At 36.2% G+C, this 19,238-nt stretch overlaps 2 protein-coding genes across 2 annotated transcripts; both read left to right on the top strand.

Annotated features, from left to right (window-relative positions):
• Window positions 1–1,214: 1,214 nt before the first annotated feature.
• LOC125652500 (serine palmitoyltransferase small subunit A-like) lies at window positions 1,215–3,790 on the top strand. The gene is made up of 2 exons (XM_048881729.2): window positions 1,215–1,410; window positions 2,132–3,790. Exons 1-2 carry the CDS (start codon window positions 1,293–1,295, stop codon window positions 2,272–2,274), a joined length of 261 nt encoding a protein of 86 aa, XP_048737686.2. The 5' UTR covers window positions 1,215–1,292; the 3' UTR covers window positions 2,275–3,790.
• Window positions 3,791–11,926: 8,136 nt separating this feature from the next.
• On the top strand, window positions 11,927–19,053 carry LOC125650679 (neo-calmodulin-like). Its single transcript, XM_048879154.2, has 5 exons — window positions 11,927–12,121; window positions 12,230–12,326; window positions 16,837–16,980; window positions 17,932–18,177; window positions 18,273–19,053. Exons 1-5 carry the CDS (start codon window positions 12,092–12,094, stop codon window positions 18,299–18,301), a joined length of 546 nt encoding a protein of 181 aa, XP_048735111.1. The 5' UTR covers window positions 11,927–12,091; the 3' UTR covers window positions 18,302–19,053.
• Window positions 19,054–19,238: the final 185 nt, after the last annotated feature.

Raw genomic sequence — 19,238 nt, 5'->3', positions numbered from 1 at the left:
TATCGCTTGGTTTGTGGGCGGGAGGTCGTGAGTTCGAGAACCGTTACTATCATTGCCGCATCAAACCAAGACAGTGATTGCTCCTTTGCCAAACACTCGGTATTTAAAAGTGAGAATCACGGGTCTTTCCGTAATGACCTTAAAAACAGATATTCCGTATCGCTGCACAGGCGTTGGCACGATAAAGAACCGTCATTGCTACGGCCCTATGTGCTAAGCACGTCTACATTTGTGGTGTATCAGTGACGTTAACTAATGAAATCCTTCGTAACAAATCAAAATAAACATTCCCTGGATACAATACAAATGAAAAATTATACAATGCAAATGGAAAATATAGAATACAAATGGAAAATTATACAATACAAATGAAAAATATAGAATACAAATGGAAAATTATACAATACAAATGGAAAATTATACAATACAACTGGAAATTATACAATGCAAATGAAAAATTATACAATGCAAATGGAAAATATAGAATACAAATGGAAAATTATACAATACAAATGGAAAAGATCAAATATTGCAACGTTTGACATGCCATATTTATGTATGATAAAATATTATGTTTTTCATTCGCATTCGTACATGTAATGTAAAATATACAAATTTCTAATTTCTTAATTTCTAACTCTAACATTGCTCATAACTTTGAATGGGGAATGATGTAACTTTCATGTTTCATTTATATGCATTTTTTTTATTTAGACAAAACCTTTATTTTGGTACCAAAGTTTTAGACCTTGTAACTTAATTTGACCTTGGAGGAAATATGCCCTGAACTGTTCAAGGTAGGGCTTCCATATTTAGCCTATAGAGTCCTTATGGCAAAACCTTGCATTTCATACTTTGATTTGTGACCTTGTGTTATGTCACGACCGTCTGTGGTTAGATTAGGGCCACAATATGGGGCTAAAAATCTTAATGGAATAAAGATTTTTCGAGTTTTTTAAAAAGTACAACAGCAAGGCAAAGGTGACTCGATCAGGTGAGCGATGTGGACTAATCTTGAATCTGAAATATGGGGAAGAAAAAAAGAAAGAAGATATATTAGGCGGCTATATCTTATAAAGAAATTGATATGTTCAAATTTCAGAAATATTGCCATTTTTATGGTTTTGCTGTTTGTTGTATTTAACCCCCCTTCTCTCTCTCTCTCTGCTCAAGATGCATTTACAAACCGGAACTTAATTGGGTTTTTTAAAATTACATTGTTTGTGGAACATCCGGTTTTATTATGTACTAGTAGTACTAGTTTTCATAATATAAATATTGGACTCGGCTGGATGAGTACTTTGAAAATGGTGTTCAACAGAATGAAAAGCTTTATATCTTATTGGTATCTACAATATCTATTGGCAACATCTGTTTATATGCTGGAGCCATTAGAAAGAAGAATATTCAGTATCCTTTTCCTATGTAGTGTATTACTGCATTGCAATAATAATACCGTTCAGATATGGCTGAAGTCGTTGAAAATGTGACGGTCAGTCGAATTAATGAACCAGGTGGCCATGACACAGTTGATAGAGAGTCTGACTTGGGGTTTAGGATCCTCAGTTTTGAATCCTGGTCAGGTTCGTTGCATATCACCTTCCTGTTACTTTTAGTGCCGAATGACACTGACGGGTAGGAGGCCTGCCAAGCAATAGGGATCCTGGGTAAAGTGTTTGAGACCATGGTGTGAGGGCAACTACAGTTAAGCAGGGAGGATTGTGTTGGTCAGCTATGTTTAATTACTGGTGGTCAGATAGCTTTGTTGGTGAATGTTCGACTGAAGATTAAGGGTTTTGAGTTTGAATCCTCAAAATAAACTTAAGTCGAAATTTGGACTTAAGTGTGTATTGTCTTCAAGAAGCATTGAAGGCATTTTCAAATAAATCAATAGTGGGTTTCCACATGGTAGACTTTCAAAAGCAATATATAGTTTTTTAAAATATGAAATTCAGTTGTTTCTAGTATAATTTCTATATGCTTAATAGGAGTATAGCATTATTTGTACATTAAGTAGTTATTGATCAAACAAAGTTGTGTGTCCCATTTCCCCTCAATTCTAGATATATACACTGTAAGACATAGACTGCAGGGATTGAATCTATAGAATCGTCCTTAACTGAAATATCAGATTGTTTTTTGATTGTTGTGCTGGCAATGTTTTTGTATACCAGCTACGTTTTTTTACCAGGCCATGCCAGAATGTTTATGTACTTCGTTGATGCTTACATACTAGGAGGGAATCAGCCAGATGTTACTGTTAAAGGAACATAGTAAATCCAAGAAGTGGTCATAAACCGAAGACTTTTTTCATCATGAAAAGGGTGCTAATGGCATTGCAACATTGACAATGAGTACACGACTAGAAGTGGATGTGTGCTACATATTTGACACTGAAATCTTCACCTTTAATGCTGTATAGAAGTAATTACAGAAGATTTCCTTTTGCAATGAACTTTAGAAATCAGAATTCAAAATAGTCAAGGTTATGTTTTTCATAATCCAGTAACTACACCAACAGCTGTTAGATTATGTGTTCATATGATATACAGAGGGTTCAGTTGTTCATGTCGTCCTCATATAACTTATGTACAGTGCATGTATTTGCAGGTATCAGTGATTTTAGATTTTCTAAAGGACTTTTAAACATGCTGACATAAAAATGTGGGCTTATAATGCTATGTTGCCTGATTGTCTATCCACATAATGTTGTTGGTTCATCTCCTTTGTAACTATAACAGATTCCATTGTTGTATGGTGGCCATGATAGGTATCTTGTAATTTAGCATGTGGATGTGGGTTTCGAACATGGGGTCTAGCCTGTGTAGTAGGGAAAATGGGCAGGGGTTTTAAGATTTTGTTCATACTTCTCCTTGGTTTTGGTAATATAATGTGGGCATATCATGCACACAGGCACCTGAGGTTTAGACCCACACTCCCTATGATTAAAATATATTTAATCCAATAAACCTGTATAAATTAAGAGTGGAAAATGGCATTGGGAATTGAAAATGGGTACAATAGACTCCACAAATTTAATGGAAATATTTCTTATTATTTTTGCACACTGAAGGCAGGGGGATCAAAGAGAATGTGGGTCTACACTTCAGTTGCCTGTGATCATGCACCTATGTAGTGTTGCTTGATTTTTTTTCAGTTACCTATGATCACGCACCTATGTAGGGTTTCCTGATTTTTTTATTAATTGCAAAGACAAAAAAAAACATTCATCTATATGTATTTGAACACAATGTATCATATGTAGGGGAGGTATGGGAGTGTCGGGTTTAAAATTTGCAATATTCAATTAGTGTTCATTAAACTTAATATAATTACCCATGAAGGATAAGTTCAGGTAAGCATTGTAAGAGTGATTTATAACTGCCTCTGACCAGATACAATTAGTGTCTCAGCTCTAGCTGGGGTTTGTTTTTGTTTATTGTACATATACGCAAAACCAGTAAATTGCCATATTGAAATTTTGATCAAGTACTTCTTGCTCCAATGTTATGTTTAGATGTTTTTTAAAAATGTATTGGTTGTATTTCCTCATTTTACTAGGGGCCAGTATGTATTCAGAATAAATGTCCTAGTTTTGAGTCCTACACATATTATTTCGTATGTCTAAATTTTGCCCAGTTATTCTGAATTGAAATTCATTTTTCATGCATTTTATTGTATTAAATGTTTATGATGTTACAGAAATACATTTACAATGATTGTTACATAATTTTCATCAAATATTTTGAGAGCCAAAGGATCAGTTGCTTGCCAATAAAAATATTGAACCTTAGATTTATTTTCTTTCTGTCAAGAGATATGCAGTTATGCTAGTAATGAGTACACAGTTTATTAGAGTGACAAATGTAATTGTAGAAAATGTTGGGATTTAAGATTGTTGCATTTTGTTAAATGATTTTAGTAACTAGTTTACAACACATTGTCAGACTAACCAATCATGTTCAAATAGAGATATTTTGATGTTTAATAGCTGACCAAATCTGAGTGATTACTGTTTCATTTTAGTATTGGCCATTTTGAGGTAATATCTTTCTCTCTTTCCTATATGAAAGGGGGTGCAACTCCTATAACTCCCTCTCCAATGATATGTGTTATCGTTTGTCGAACTTGTGCTCAATATACAGTCATCTGAATGTTTATGATAACAGATGTTGACGGATAGATGTGTTCACGAGAAACACAAGTAATCTGCACAAAATAAAACAACATACCAGGCAGATAGAATTGGGGGGGGGGGGATTAAGTCATTCAAGTGTTAAATCTGCAGTCCTGCACTTGCATTCATGTGCGTTTCTCTCTGATTTGTGGGTTTTATTAGGTCACCTGAATTCATTCAGGTTTCAGGTGACCTATTGCTATCTGTTTTTGTCCGTTGTCATGCATTAACATTTGAACATTTTCAGCTTCTGCTCCGAAATCCCTGAACCAATTTCAACCAATTTTGGCATATAGCATCTGTGGGTGGAGGGGGACAAAAATTGTGAAATTCGTGGTCCCTGCCCCCCTGGGGCCTGAGGGGTGGGGCAAAAACCATCAAAATGAGTGTAATTTTAAAAAATCTTCTTCTTTACTCCTGGACATCAAGAAGCCAAACTGTGGGCATAATTATAATGAGCGTTGAGCCCTCTACCAAAATTGTGAAATTCATGGCCCCTGGGGCAGGGGTTCTTGTGTTAGGGTGGGGCTCTATTGGTCATATAGTGAAAATGTAGAAATTCTTTGAAAATCTTCTTCTCTGTCTCTGGGTATTAAGTAGACAAACTAATAGCATGGTAATGATGAGCAAGGATGCCTCTTTAAAAATTGTGAAATTCATGGCCCCTGGATCAGGGGTTCTGGTGTGTTAGGGTGGGGCTCTATTGGTCATATAGTGAAAATGTAGAAATTCTTTGAAAATCTTCTTCTCTGTCTCTGGGTATTAAGTAGACAAACTAATAGCATGGTAATGATGAGCAAGGATGCCTCTTTAAAAATTGTGAAATTCATGGCCCCTGGATCAGGGGTTCTGGTGCTAGGGTGGGGCTCTATAAGTCATATAGTGAAAATGCATTATTTCTTTGAAAATCTTCTTCTCTGTCCTTGGGTATTAAGTAGACAAACCAATAGCATGGTTATGATGAGCAAGGATGCCTCTTTCAAAATTGTGAAATTCATGGCCCCTGGACCAGGGGTTCTGGTATTAGGGTGGGGCCCTATTGATCATATAGTGAAAATGCATTTTATTTCTTTGAAAATCTTCTCCTCTGCTGCTGGGTATTAAGTAGACAAACTAATAGTATGATAATGATGATCAAGGATGCTTCTTTCAAAACTGAAATTTATGGCCCCTGGGTCAGGGGTTCTGGTGCAAAGGGCGGGGCTGATTGATTATATAGTGAAAATGCAATATTTCTTTGAAAATCTTCTGTTTTTGTCCGTTGTCGTGCATTAACATTTGAATATTTTCAGCTTCTTCTCTGAAACCCCTGAACCAATTTCAACCAATTTTGGCATATAGCATCTGTGGGTGGAGGGGAACAAAAATTGTGAAATTCGTGGTCCCTGCCCCCCTGGGGCCTGAGGGGTGGGGCAAAAACCATCAAAATGAGTGTAATTTTAAAAAATCTTCTTCTTTACTCCTGGACATCAAGAAGCCAAACTGTGGGCATAATTATAATGAGCGTTGAGCCCTCTACCAAAATTGTGAAATTCATGGCCCCTGGGGCAGGGGTTCTTGTGTTAGGGTGGGGCTCTATTGGTCATATAGTGAAAATGTAGAAATTCTTTGAAAATCTTCTTATATTGGTTTTATCTAAGGAATAAATAACCCTTTTCTTTATGATGTCTCAGACCTAGGTTTTTTAAAAAGGATTATTGATTGAACATAAAAATGACACATGTACTTCATGACCACATAGCTATTCAATGTTTCTTCCATCCAAAAGTAAAATTCTTATATTTAAACTCAAACCTAATTCAAACATTGGAAGGTTGTTACATGATACTCAGGTGACCTATAAGGCCCCTGGGCCTCTTGTTTTGGTAATATTCTTTTACAAAAATGAAAAATCAACTATTCTTGAATGTTTCAAACTCATTTCTAGAATGCAAATGGAAATCCTAAAACTATTCATCAAAAGGTGAATATAAGAGATTCACCGATTTTCTCTGTAATTTCTCTGGCTAAAATGCTTGTATAGTTAAAATACCTTTAGCATTTATAATTTTTTGTTTATTATGAATGAAATTAAACACATATATACTGTAGAAAGACCACAAGTTATCTAACAAAATTGTTTATTTTGCAAACCAGGTTGCAGGGTTTGAGGGGTGAAGGGGTAATTGGTCAAAGAGAGTTATTGTTTATGATGCTTAAAATCTCATATACAATATATAGTCCATTTGATGTTAGATGAAAACTGAATAAATAAAAAGATGAGGTGACCAAGATGCTGCCTACCCGAGTAATACTTTGGGGAAAGAATATGCTGGATGAGGGTGTCTGAAACTCCGTCTATTAATCTATCAAAATGCATTGATATATTGAACACCGAATGCTTTTATAAAGAGGTTATAATGCAGTCTACCAAATATTTCATTTGTAAAGACTTTGGGGGGGGGGGGGGAAGGGGGGAGGATGCAAGCAAAAGCCTTTCAGATAGGTCCATGCATGGGCTCAGGTGACCGTGAAGGCCTGTGGGCCTATTGTTAGTTCAAGATATCGATACAGTTAAGAATGCCGAAAATCGTTGAACATAAAGATTTATTCTGACACATTGTAAGTGGACTTACTCTTTCTTTCCCACAAAATGCTTTTTATGAATTAATTTTTTAAAAATCATTTCGTATCTTATATAGTTTCTCAGTAATACCGGAAACATATCTCTAAAATGTGTCTCTATGAAAATACACGATTACATCTACATTCAAACTATCGGCAACATACTCAGATCTATGCAATATCAATGGTTGTAGTACAAAGCCCGACTGGCTTTCCATAATCTGTTTTCTAAACGCGAGGAGGGGGTTAACCCTGCTATGGGGAAATATTTACTATATAGTAGCCCCCCCCCCCCCCCCCCCCAAGGTGGAAAGGCTAAAAGGCTACTATATAGCCATTTTTCCGGGGGGGGGGGGGTGTACTATATAACACCGGCATACTAAACGCAAATGCGCTTCATGAGGTATGCCGGCGGTGTCAAGCGTCGCAATTCATACCCTCATAAATTTTCAAAACTGAAAATTTATTTCTTAAATGTAATAAGAAAAAGCAAATAGGCGATATGTATGTCACGTATTTGAAATTAGGTGATAACATTCATTTGAATAGGAGAATGATATCACCAACTCGAATAGATGTAATCACTAAATGACAATGACTACCAAAACGACACCTCGAGAAATTATCATGTCTATCAATCTTTTCATCAACCGCATAAATATTTTCGCAGTGATGTTTTAAATCATAAGTCGATGATTACCTAAACTAAATATTTGAACAATAGAAATAAATCAGTCGCAGGTAAACTGTATACAGTACCCAGAAGAAAATGTATAAAACAACAACAACAACAACAACAACCCAAAATCACAGTACAATTTTCCGAATAAATATCAGCGACGATTCAAGCTTTGTTTGCTTATAATGACTGAGACTGGGAAGAAATCCTGTCCATGCGTTCTCGCTCAGAACACAAAAAGTCCTGGTGGCCTGATAGACCAAAAACGGCATCTCGCAAGAACAGCCATTATCTAAATAAATATTTACAAAATATTTTGGACAATGCTGTGTCGTCGAGGAGTCTGTATTGACCGAATTCTAATGAAGAACAGGTTTGTAATCTTTCGATGGCTATCGTCCTATGTCAAATTAATAATTGCCTGTATACATCTTGGTGGTAAAGACATGGTTCCGTCATCAGGTGGATCCTCCCTCGCAGGTTGTTTCGTCGCTGTCCACTACAACCTCCAGGGGTGTGCAAACAGGGATGATGATACAGATCCCACTACAACCTCCAGGGTTGTGCCGACTGGGATGATCAGAAAGGTCCCACTACAGTGTACAACCTCCAGGGGTGTGCCGACTGGGATGATCAGAAAGGTCCCACTACAACCTCCAGGGGTGTGCCGACTGGAATGATCAGACAGGTCCCAGCCCAGAACCACTTTGCTCTCCGCCCTTTTCCATAATGTCTCTGCTGCAACACACTCCACATGGATTGCTCGAATCCTCGGTATCCCGCTTCTACTGGAAGTCATGACACTCTCCAGTCTAGCTGCTCAGTCTGTAACCAAAACCTAGTACTTGTTCAGCCTCCGTTCATAAGCTTCTTCTATTCTATCTTCCCACGGCACTGTCAGTTTCAGCAAAATAGCCTGCCTGGAATGAGATCAAATTACAATTTCTGGTCTCTGGTTGGTGGCTGCTCTTTTCTGCTTATGACCCATTCTGGTGATTAGCAGCAGTACCTAACAGTCCTCTTCCTTCCACTCCACCGCCAGAATTCTGCTTGCTATTCCTGACAAAGTTGACCAACTTGGATCTCATTTGTCCCTCTTTGGTTTCTTCCTTCTCCTTTCCAACACATTTGGAAGAGATAGAACCTTATCATGTCTCTACATGTATCATCCATCTCTCAAATCATGAACGCGATGACAGGATGTGTTCTAAGTTGGCTGATCTACCACAAAGTTTGCAGTCTGTTATGCCCCGTAATGTTTGGGAGTGGGCAACATGTCATAAACAGACTCATGTTGGAATTGCAGTCTTTGTGGTCTAGATACATGCATCATTCCATGATAAGTTCTTCTGTCGAGCCTCTTACCAGCTTACCAATTACGCCAGTTTTCCTGTTTTTCATGCTGACTTTCTTCACCATTCTTTTATGCTCCTACATTGTACGGACCTCCTTCTATACCAACTGCCTCTTTTCCATATCTGTTGCTGTGGCCTATCTTACTGTTGATGTTACGACAAGTCCTTGCCTGCCTTTCGCTACACTGCCCCCATGTCACCATGCCTCAGACGTAACTGTGCCTCTTGAACTATCCTCTTGGTTGACTACTTCCTTCCGGTGTTCACCCTTCGGTACCAGGATAAAACTCGTTCTGATTGTAGGAAGGAGCCTTTAAAGCCCAACTTAAGAAATCTTGATTGTAATGTCCCCCAAATAATTGAGAAGCTGTTTTTATTTTATGTGTGTCAAACCCGATCCATTACCGATTATTTATGATCAATTTGAACAATTATATTTCTTTCTGTTTAGAAAATATATTGCATAAGTATCATTCAGGTATTTGGCGAAATTTTCATAAAAATTAATTTTGCTTATTATCTTTGTCAAAAACAGAAACATTTCTTTATTGTTTTGTTTGATACACATTGAACTTATTTTCCATTTTATCACGAAATGGTGAAGATAACGAACAGTAATCAATATCAAACTCATATAAGGAATACAAAATAGAAGAGTTGGGCAAACACGGACCCCTGGATATACCAGAGGTGAGACAAGGTAAAATTTAGATAAAATTATTGTGCGTATATTCACCATTGGTTAGGTTAACTCCTGGTCTATGATAATGTAGGAGAATTTTGTTGAAGTCAATCCATAATGCACGGATAGGGACAAATTCATATAAAATTGATTGATTGGTTGTTGTTTTTTTTTACGTCCCGTCGAGAATTTTCACTCATATTGAAACTTCATCAGCTATACGAGAAATACCACGACCTATGCTTAGCGCTCAGGGCCGTAGCAGTGAGTGTTCTTTATCGCGCCAACGCCTGCCGTGACACCTCCGTTTTTAAGGTCATATCCGAAAGACCCGTGATTCTCACTTTTAAATGCTGAGCATTTGCAAAGGAGCAATCTCTGCCCATTTTAGCTTCTTAGGTTTGACGCGGCCATGGCACGAGCGGGGCTCGAACTCTCGACCTCCCGGTTACAAAGCGAACGCTATAACACTGAGCTACCGTGACCGAAACGCCTGTTAAGGATAACGCGAAACCAAGAACTGGCACCAAAGCCCTTACTCCACAACTAACTTTCACCGACCATGCACTGTTTCTCCTGACCAATCTCCACAACTAACTTTCACCTACCATGTCCTGTTTCTGCTGACCAATCTCCACAACTAACTTTCACCTACCATGCACTGTTTCTGCTGACCAATCTCCACAACTAACTTTCACCTACCATGTCCTGTTTCTGCTGACCAATCTCCACAACTAACTTTCACCTACCATGTCCTGTTTCTGTTGACCAATTGTAATTAGTATACCAATCAAGCCCCTTGTCCCTGTGCTGTCCATTGGCTTTTATACATATTTAGGAATTTCATAATCTTATTTCTACCATCAGAATACGGAGAGGAATAAAGAGTGAACTTTTTAAAAATACATGTACTGTTTGATATGATTGGTATAAATCAATTTTTGAACCGAGTCCCTCATTACATTGTGTTGTGGAGTTTAGATCTGTGCTTTGGCTGCCTGCTCGAGAATACTGTGCAATCATTTCCATTAAATGTGGATTTAATGTAATTTTTTGCATCACATTTACTGTTGTCAGAAATGGTTGTCAACTTCAGCCATTTCACCTTATCCAGTGGATTATCTGATCCAATATTCGGAACATAATCTGGATCAGATTCCCTTCTTTCGCTGTAGTAGTGAAACGTCTTCAAACTGGTCGTTGAAATTGCATTAATAAACGCCTCAAAAATGTTTCTGTGCATCCGTCTCATGTAAATTTACTAGTTAAATTCCAATCAAGCCATTTTATGACTTCATTAAACTAATTTAGAGGGTCTGGACATTCAAAGATGTTAAGAAATGAGTGTATATTCCGAATTGTAAATATCGTTTTGGTAAAATGACTTCATCATTACCTTTCTGGTATATTTAGGAGAATACATATAGCACCAAGCGATAATTGTTCAGAATAAAAAAGGGTTTGAGCAATTTTGTGGCTCGTCGGGCGTCCGAGGCCGAAGGGTTCACCTCGATATCCTTGCCGTCTCTCAGCATCAGGAAACTGTCTGACCTTGAACTCCTCCACTATGGATGCTAATGGTAATCTGATCTTGAACCCCGTGCTGTACAGACCGACGCTACTGAAGCTCCTGGGATCTCGTAACTGTTAGCCAGCCATTCATTGTCTTGACTGCTCTCAACAGTACGTCATCTATACAAGTAGAGGCCACAGAGCTGGTGGAAGAACACCGTGATGGTAAATTCATGTATATATATATATATATATATATATATATATATATATATATATATATATATACATTCACCCAGTTCCCGAATTGTTTGTTGGTATCACTCACGTTCTGTTTGTCACACACGGAGTCATCAAAGTATTTCCTCAAACACTTGAGGCCTTTCCGAGACTGATGGAATAATACCTCCTATCTTGAACTTCTCTCTGCTCAGTCTCCCATTCTTTACCATAAGGTCCTAGACTTTGTCGTGTCTTTATAAGAGCTCATTTGATCATGTCTTCAGTCTTCTTCAATGTCCATCTTAATTGCTTCAATGATGATCTTCGGGCGGACGGTTCCATAAACGCTTTGAAAGGGGTTTTTCGCACGTCTATCCCCATTCATGGTCTTCTACTCATCTTTTCTACTCCGACTTCACCATTTTAAGTTAGAAATGGACAGGTAGATTTCTAATACATTTCATTTTTCGTTAATTTTTTGTTCATAGCAATATTAACACAGCTATAAAGGCTCATCCTGGCAATTCCAAGTAAATTTGCCCACCCACTTTTCAGTAACCGTACGGTCACGAATTTTTTTTAACATATCCTTTTGTTTTGTGCTAACTCACTGAAGAGATTTAACACAAAATTGGTCAAAGTGTATATATATCCACACATATATCATATCTGACATTTAAAACCCGCGCCAGAATGGGTTTAAATGGCATTATCTGCCTCTCTCTATATATACATATCTCTCTCGTTTTGGCTCACTAGTTACAATAGATCGATATTGACAGATATAAATATACCAGGTACCGTGAAAACAAACTCTGCTGGTCGCAGGACACAACTACCCGAGATAAATTCCCGTTACCATGGCAAACAAATACGAATTGGATACCACAGTAAGTCGTTCTAGTATAGCTTTCTTTCGGAAGAACTTAATCAATGGACAAAACCCAAACTCTACTATTGATGCAGTGCAACCAAACGACCCATAATTTTGTTTCCAGGATTTTGCCGACCTGAATGATGTAGGGATGAACTTTCGGGAGAATGACGATGATGGTGGATTTGAGCATCATAAATTAACAGAAGACCAGTTAAAATGTATGTATATATGTTGTACACAATACGGGGATTTCAAAATATAGATTTAAATGTTTAAACGTCGAGACACAAAAGAATGCATTAATAAGATAGGCTATAATATACACATTTGATAAATTTTCCGTCGTAAATCACGCGCATGTGTTAGATATATGGATATACTCTGGAATTAACGATACCGAATTTGTCCTAAAACCAACGAATGGTGTTTTAGCTCACCTGGTGAAAGCTCAAATGAGCTCCGTCCGTAAACTTTTAACATTCTCGACTTCTCCAGAACCACGAGGCTAATTTCAGCCAAACTTGCCACAAAGCATGCTTAAGTTAAAGAGGATTTAATTAAGTGTCGTCATATGAAGTGGCACACCCTTTTTGAAGTGGAGATTATTAAAAATCAGTAAAAAAAAAAAAAAAAAAAAAAAAAAGATTGTGGCATCTTTTAAAAATCTTCTCTGAATCTCCTCAAGAACTCAAGAACTGCTTGGCTAATTTCAATTAAACTTGGCACAAATCATTTTGGGTAAAGGGGATTCAAGTTTATTCATATGAATGGCCATACTCCTTCCAAAAGGGAGATAATCAAGAAAAGGCAAAAATAGGGTGGACTCATTTAAAAATATTCTTCTCAAGGACACTGGGCCAGAAAAGTTGAAATTTACAAGAAACATTTACATAGTATTTGAGATTTAAGTTTGTTCAAATCACGCCCACGGGGGTAGGATGGGGCTAAAATAGAGGATCAAAGTTTTACACTGGGATTATTTGATGGAATATTTTCATAGAAGTAGCACTTTAAACATCGTGCTTTCCGCTTTCTTTTTTTCAGATGTACCAAATGTAGTTGTGAAGTGACACTGTGTGTGTGTGTCTAATGCTATTTTTTCTTCTTTCTTTTTATGTCATGTATTCATATTTAGATAAAAAAAAAAAAATTATCACTAATTAGGTGTGTCTTATGCCATGTTTTCCCCCCTTTCCTTTTATATCGTATTCATATTTAGATACAAATTTTAGATGTTATTTTTATGTTTGTGTATATGTTTTAATGCAGGACCGCAGGACCACAATGGAAACTAGCTATATGCTAATTTGTGTTATCCTGGATAAATAAAGGCTATTATTACTATTATTATAAAAATCTTAAGAACAACAGGGCTACAATATGCAAGCACCCCAGGTAGCGCAGATTGAAGTTTGTTCAAATCATAACCTGCAGGGCTAGGATGGGGCCACAACAGGGGACCAAAGCTTTACATGGGAATATATAGAGAAAATTTTCAAAAATCTTTTCAAGAACAACAGGGTCATGGTTAGTCATATTAATATGTAAGCATCTTCAGGTAGTGCAAATTCAAGTTCATTCAATTAAGAGGCGCCAGGGCCAGGGTTGGGCCACAATAGGATATCAAAATTTGATGTGGGAATATACACGAATTTAATTTGAAATATTCTTTTCAAGATTAGCAGGGCCACACTATATCATCTCAAAATGGAAATATTTCTAAGTTGTGTGGATTCAGAAGATGTTTAGAAAAGAGTGTATATTCATGTGTGTGGATTCAAGATTTTTTTTTATGTCCATGTGACTAGAGCTGGGGGGTATTGTTGTTTTCCTGTCTGTCTGAAACTTGAACCTTGCTCATAACTTTTGAATGGTGAGTGACAGAGCTCTCATATTTCATGTGTGCATTCCTTGTGACTAGACTTTTGTTTTGGTACCATAGTTTTTAACCTTGTGAATTTGACCTTGGAGTTTGACCTTCTTTGAAGAAAACCTGACCTAGGCAATATCTCCTGAACTATTCAATATAGAACGTTCATACTTTGATTATAGATTCCTTAGGACCAAAAAATGTCATCTGATGCAATGATGTTTGATCTTGTGACCTTGACCTTAGACTTTGAATTTCAAAACCTTAACCTTGCTCATAACTTTTGAATGGTGCATGAGCATTACATCTTTGATATTTCATGGATGCATTCCCATAAACCTTTCTTTTTGTACCAAGTTTTCTGACCTTGTGACTTAATTGACCTTAGATTTTGACTTACTTTCAAGGAAAGTTATTCTAGGTACTATCTCCTGAACTATATTTAAGGAAGGGCTTTCATATTTTGTATATAGGTTCCTCATGGCAATGCCTTATATTTCATACTATATTTTTTTGACTCTGTGACCGTGTATCATGGTTATGTCATGACCCTTTGGGGTTAGGCTGGGGCCACACTATTGAATCAAATTTCATGGGAATAAAGATTGCAAAAAGCTTTTAAAAATCACAACAGCTAAACCACATTAGGGCCAAGGTGACTCAGGTGAGCAAAGTGGCCCATGGGCCTCTTGCAAGTGGAACTTCTAAATTGTTTTTTCATCTTTCCAAGAACCACAATCTCCATGGAACCAAGTTCCCAATAGCTCGCAATGTTCACCATCCATCGAAGCTTTAAAACATATTAAACTTCTTCCTAGGTACTACTAACAAAATTTGTGATCTTATGGTCACTATTCCTTTGGGGGGGGGGGGGGGGGGGGGGCAAAACTTGTGCATTGTAACAAGTATAGAGGTATCTATCAAAATGGTGATTTGCACAGTCCCTGGGTCAATATTTCTGGTGTTGGGTAGGGGCTCTATGGCTTATATGGTGAAAATGCATTAGTCAATAAAAAGATCATCTTTTAACAACTGGACATAAAAAAAGCTGATTATATGGAAATAATGAGGAGAGAAACCTCTACCTTAGGTGAGGGACATGGGTGCTTGGTGGGACTCTGGTTCATACAGTAATCTCCAGTTAAACTGAGTGCATGGTGATGAGCAGGAAAGCAATGGTCCCAAGGTGTGGCCCTATAAATCTTATACCGAAAAAGGCATTAAATCTTAAAAATCTCCTTTACTTAGAACAGAGACAGAATGCATAGCTGTATCGAGTTGGGAGTGTCTACCAAAAGTGTGAAATTCCTGGTCCCTTGTTGAAGAATTCAGGCCATAGGATAGATCTGTATGGATAATCTTAAGAAAATGGATCAAATCTTGAAAAGTCATCATTTTTACTCACCACATTATCAAAGCAACAATTTAAGTGCATTGTAATTAATAGCCCCTGCCAACAATTAAAAGAACCCAATTCCATGAAGCTAAATATGAAACTGAACTGGTAAAAAGTTTGTTGATGATATTCAAATCAACACCCTCGATTCTATGGACCACCAAATTGATATAAACTTAAATAATGGAATTAGTTATCTTTAATCATTTGAAGATATCATAAACTCAATTATTGCATGCATCAATTGAATTGATATATTCAAATAATTAAAGATATCTTCAATTATTTGAGTTTATGTTAACTTGGCATTCCATACGATTTTTCATTCCGACATTGAGATCCATTAGGAGGAGCTGCTGTTGGATATGCATGCATGTTCATCTAAAAAATGTACCAAAACAATAGTCCCCAAGGGGCAAAATATATATATTGTTACATATACAACTATTCTAATTGCATACATTTTTCAACTTGCTTTACGGACCAACCTTGGTTAACAATTAATTGGTAATATTTTCTCATATCAGAAAACATGATTCTTTAAACTTCAGAACTGAACAGTTAATTTTCTGGTGTCAGAATATGAACTGTTATTCTAGCTATTAACAGAAACTTTGAATTTTTGACATCGACATCAGATACATTTATTCGATATTTTTTTACCTGATAATAAAAAACTACATTAAAATGCATGAAGCTTCTCATAGAAAAGCTGGTTCTATAAAATAAAGAATATCAATCTTAACTGTGGTATAACCTTTATAATAAGACTATAGTGTTAGAAAAAAATGTGGCAGGGTTTACTCTTTTGATTATTGGAATATAAGATTTCAATTTAATTAAAGGCCAGAGAGTGTATGTTTGATCATGTGAACATCACAACAATAATTTTCAATTATAGCAGTGCATTGTTCCCAACCCCAGAGAAATCAAATGCATGTAATGTAATATACCCAAGCAATACAAGGCAGTATCTTCCCTGTGAATATACAATAATTCTCTATTTCCTACAAGTTCCACGAGTTTCCTGAAATCTCCATTTTCATTATTTTCTAAGGCCAATGAGAAAATCAATCTTGATAATAGTCTCAGTCAAAGGAAATCCCAATCTCTCCTCTGATCAATTTTCTGGACTTCTTTCCATTTTCTACTCAGAAATCAAAGAGAGCTTGCATTTGTTGTAGTTAGTTGGACTTTGATGTAACACAGCTTGTTTATTTCCTTGTTTGATTTGCCCGTCAATATCTATTAGCAGAAGAAATAATCACTCTTGCAATAACAGTTTGTTCCATCATGTTAATTTTGGTAGAATTCAATTTCAGAATTATCTGCGATTGTAGCTTGATTTCTATGAAATCTACTAAGGACTTTCAGAATGCATTTCCACATAAAATACTAAAAGAGTTTAATCAGAAATCTATCATATCTGAAGGTAATGGTAGCATTTTTATTACTTTTGTAGTATGCAAAGAGTGTTTTGACTTTTTTGACAAAGATGCCAGTGGTACAATAGACAAAACAGAGCTGGTAACTGTGATGAGAGCAGTGGGAATGAATCCTTCTAAAAATGATGTAGAGAAAATGATCAAATCTGTGGCAGAAAAGGGTAAGATAGTAAAATTGAAAGAATTTCGATTTCATTCTAGTCCATTGAAGAATATCAGCAAGGCAAGTAAATTCAAGGAACTGTGAGGCCCCACCCCCCTACAGCTTATATTTTTTCTATGACATGTAACATTGCCACAAGAAATATACATTCCAATTTTGGGGGGAAAAAGTATGAGGTAAAAGTATTCACAAAGTTTTGAGCTTGGGTGATGTTTTGTGAAAAACTGACAAAATTTCAAAAAAGTTCCTGCATTTAGCGGACAATGAGGGCCAAAATTACATTCAAACCAGCACATTATATCTTTAGATATATTCTCTTCCAGCACTCCAGGTTCACTGCTATGTTGAACTGTATGTATTTCTTCTGATCTCCATTTAGCATGCAAGTATTCCAAGAAATGTTTCAGAGAACCTAACTATTTCATTTTTATGATATTGACTCCCTTTGAAATCCATCTAAAATAACTTCACATAATCTCATAAAATGGCCATGAAAGAAACCCTTTCCTACCAGAAGTTTATATCATATCATTCAGAAATTTTAAAAATCTTCAATTAATCTTTCCTACTCAAAAAATAAATCTTCACTACTCCGAGATTAAATCTCACTGTTCAGAGATTAAATCTTCACTACTCCGAGATTAAATCTTTACTACTCCGAGATTAAATCTTCACTACTCCGAGATTAAATCTTTACTACTCCGAGATTAAATCTTCACTACTTAGAGATTAAATCCTCACTACTCAGAGATTAAATCTTCACTACTCAAGAGATTAAATCCTCCCTACTTAGAGATTAAATCCTACCTACTTAGAGATTCAAATCTTCACTACTCAGAGATCAAATCTTCACTATTCAGAGATTAAATCTTCACTACTCAGAGATTAAATCTTCACTACTCAGAGATCAAATCTTCTCTACTTAAATTGCTGCTTTTCTGTACTGTAGGTTGTGACACTATTTCATGGCCAGTGTTTGAAGAAATGCTAGCAAGTTCCTGGAAGTCAGTAAAGCAGAGCAAGTTGGAAATGCTAGCCTCCTTTCACATATTTGATATCAACAAAGATGGTTATGTAGATGCTTCAGAACTAAAGAAAACATTGACAAGTTTGGGAGAGTCACTTACTGAAGATGAGGCTGATGCACTCCTTAAGGCAGCAGACAAAAACAACGATGGACGGATAGACTACAAAGGTATACCATTATAATATTAAATGACATGAACAGCTGACAATTCTGTTGAAATATTCTTTCAGAATTTGATATGGCATTTTGTATTATCCTTGCAGAATTTGTGGACTTGATATGCTGTTTTTGACGTAGATTACATTCCAGTGGACTCCTATCCTCAGACTGAACAGCTCTGAATCATCAATGGCAAGAACATCTACACAAGCCTATACTGAGAGCTTTCATTTGTAAATTAAGGATAGATTCTTATCATATCACAGAAATAATTATCAATGTGCAAAATTCTAAAATGATCAGATGAATCTGTTAAGATTTGATAGCTTTTTGAATTTCTGATGTTTATCAGAAGAAATAAATATGATCCTAAATAGTGTTTATGTTGCAAATTCTGACAAAATTGATAATAAACCACTAGTAGATGCAATTGATTGATATCTGCTCTAACAGAATTTCAATATGAAAAGATCGATACCTTGAACTAACCTTGAAACAAATTCAAGAACCTGGACACCCACTTTTTAGTGTGTCAATCTATAGGTTTTGCATACAAAATATCACCTTTCAAGTTATCTAATAAACATGAGAAGAATCTATCCTTAACAAAGTGTATTGTTCATTTGTAGATTAACAAATGTGTTGCTTTGATTTTCTTTTGGATGATGATGTTGTCTTCGTAGAATTCTTTATCTGTATTTGAGAACTTGTGTTGTGAAGACTTCTTGAATAATTTTTCAAAAGGTTCATTCCCTTTTGAGATGAACAAGATCTTGTAACATTTTAAAATAATGAAATGATGCAAAAAAGTAATATTTGTGATTTTACAAATTATACCATGATATTTACCAATGTTTTGTTAGTAATAAACCTGTGCTGTTTCAATATTTATTTCTTGATTAAAGCAATCAATCACATCTCAACTTCAGGGGAAAATGCCCAACAAAATGTTGTCATTTAAATAATACAATGCTTTCCTACAACACAAACCTAGACAGTATTTGTCATTTAAATAATACCTTGCTTTCCTACAACACAAACCTAGACAATGTTTGTCATTTAAATAATAC

The sequence above is a fragment of the Ostrea edulis genome, chromosome 5 (genome assembly GCF_947568905.1).
Source record: "Ostrea edulis chromosome 5, xbOstEdul1.1, whole genome shotgun sequence".
Taxonomy (NCBI): Eukaryota; Metazoa; Mollusca; class Bivalvia; order Ostreida; family Ostreidae; genus Ostrea; species Ostrea edulis.
The sequence above is the reverse complement of the archived record's forward strand: the minus strand, read 5'-3'. Positions and strand labels throughout refer to the sequence as shown.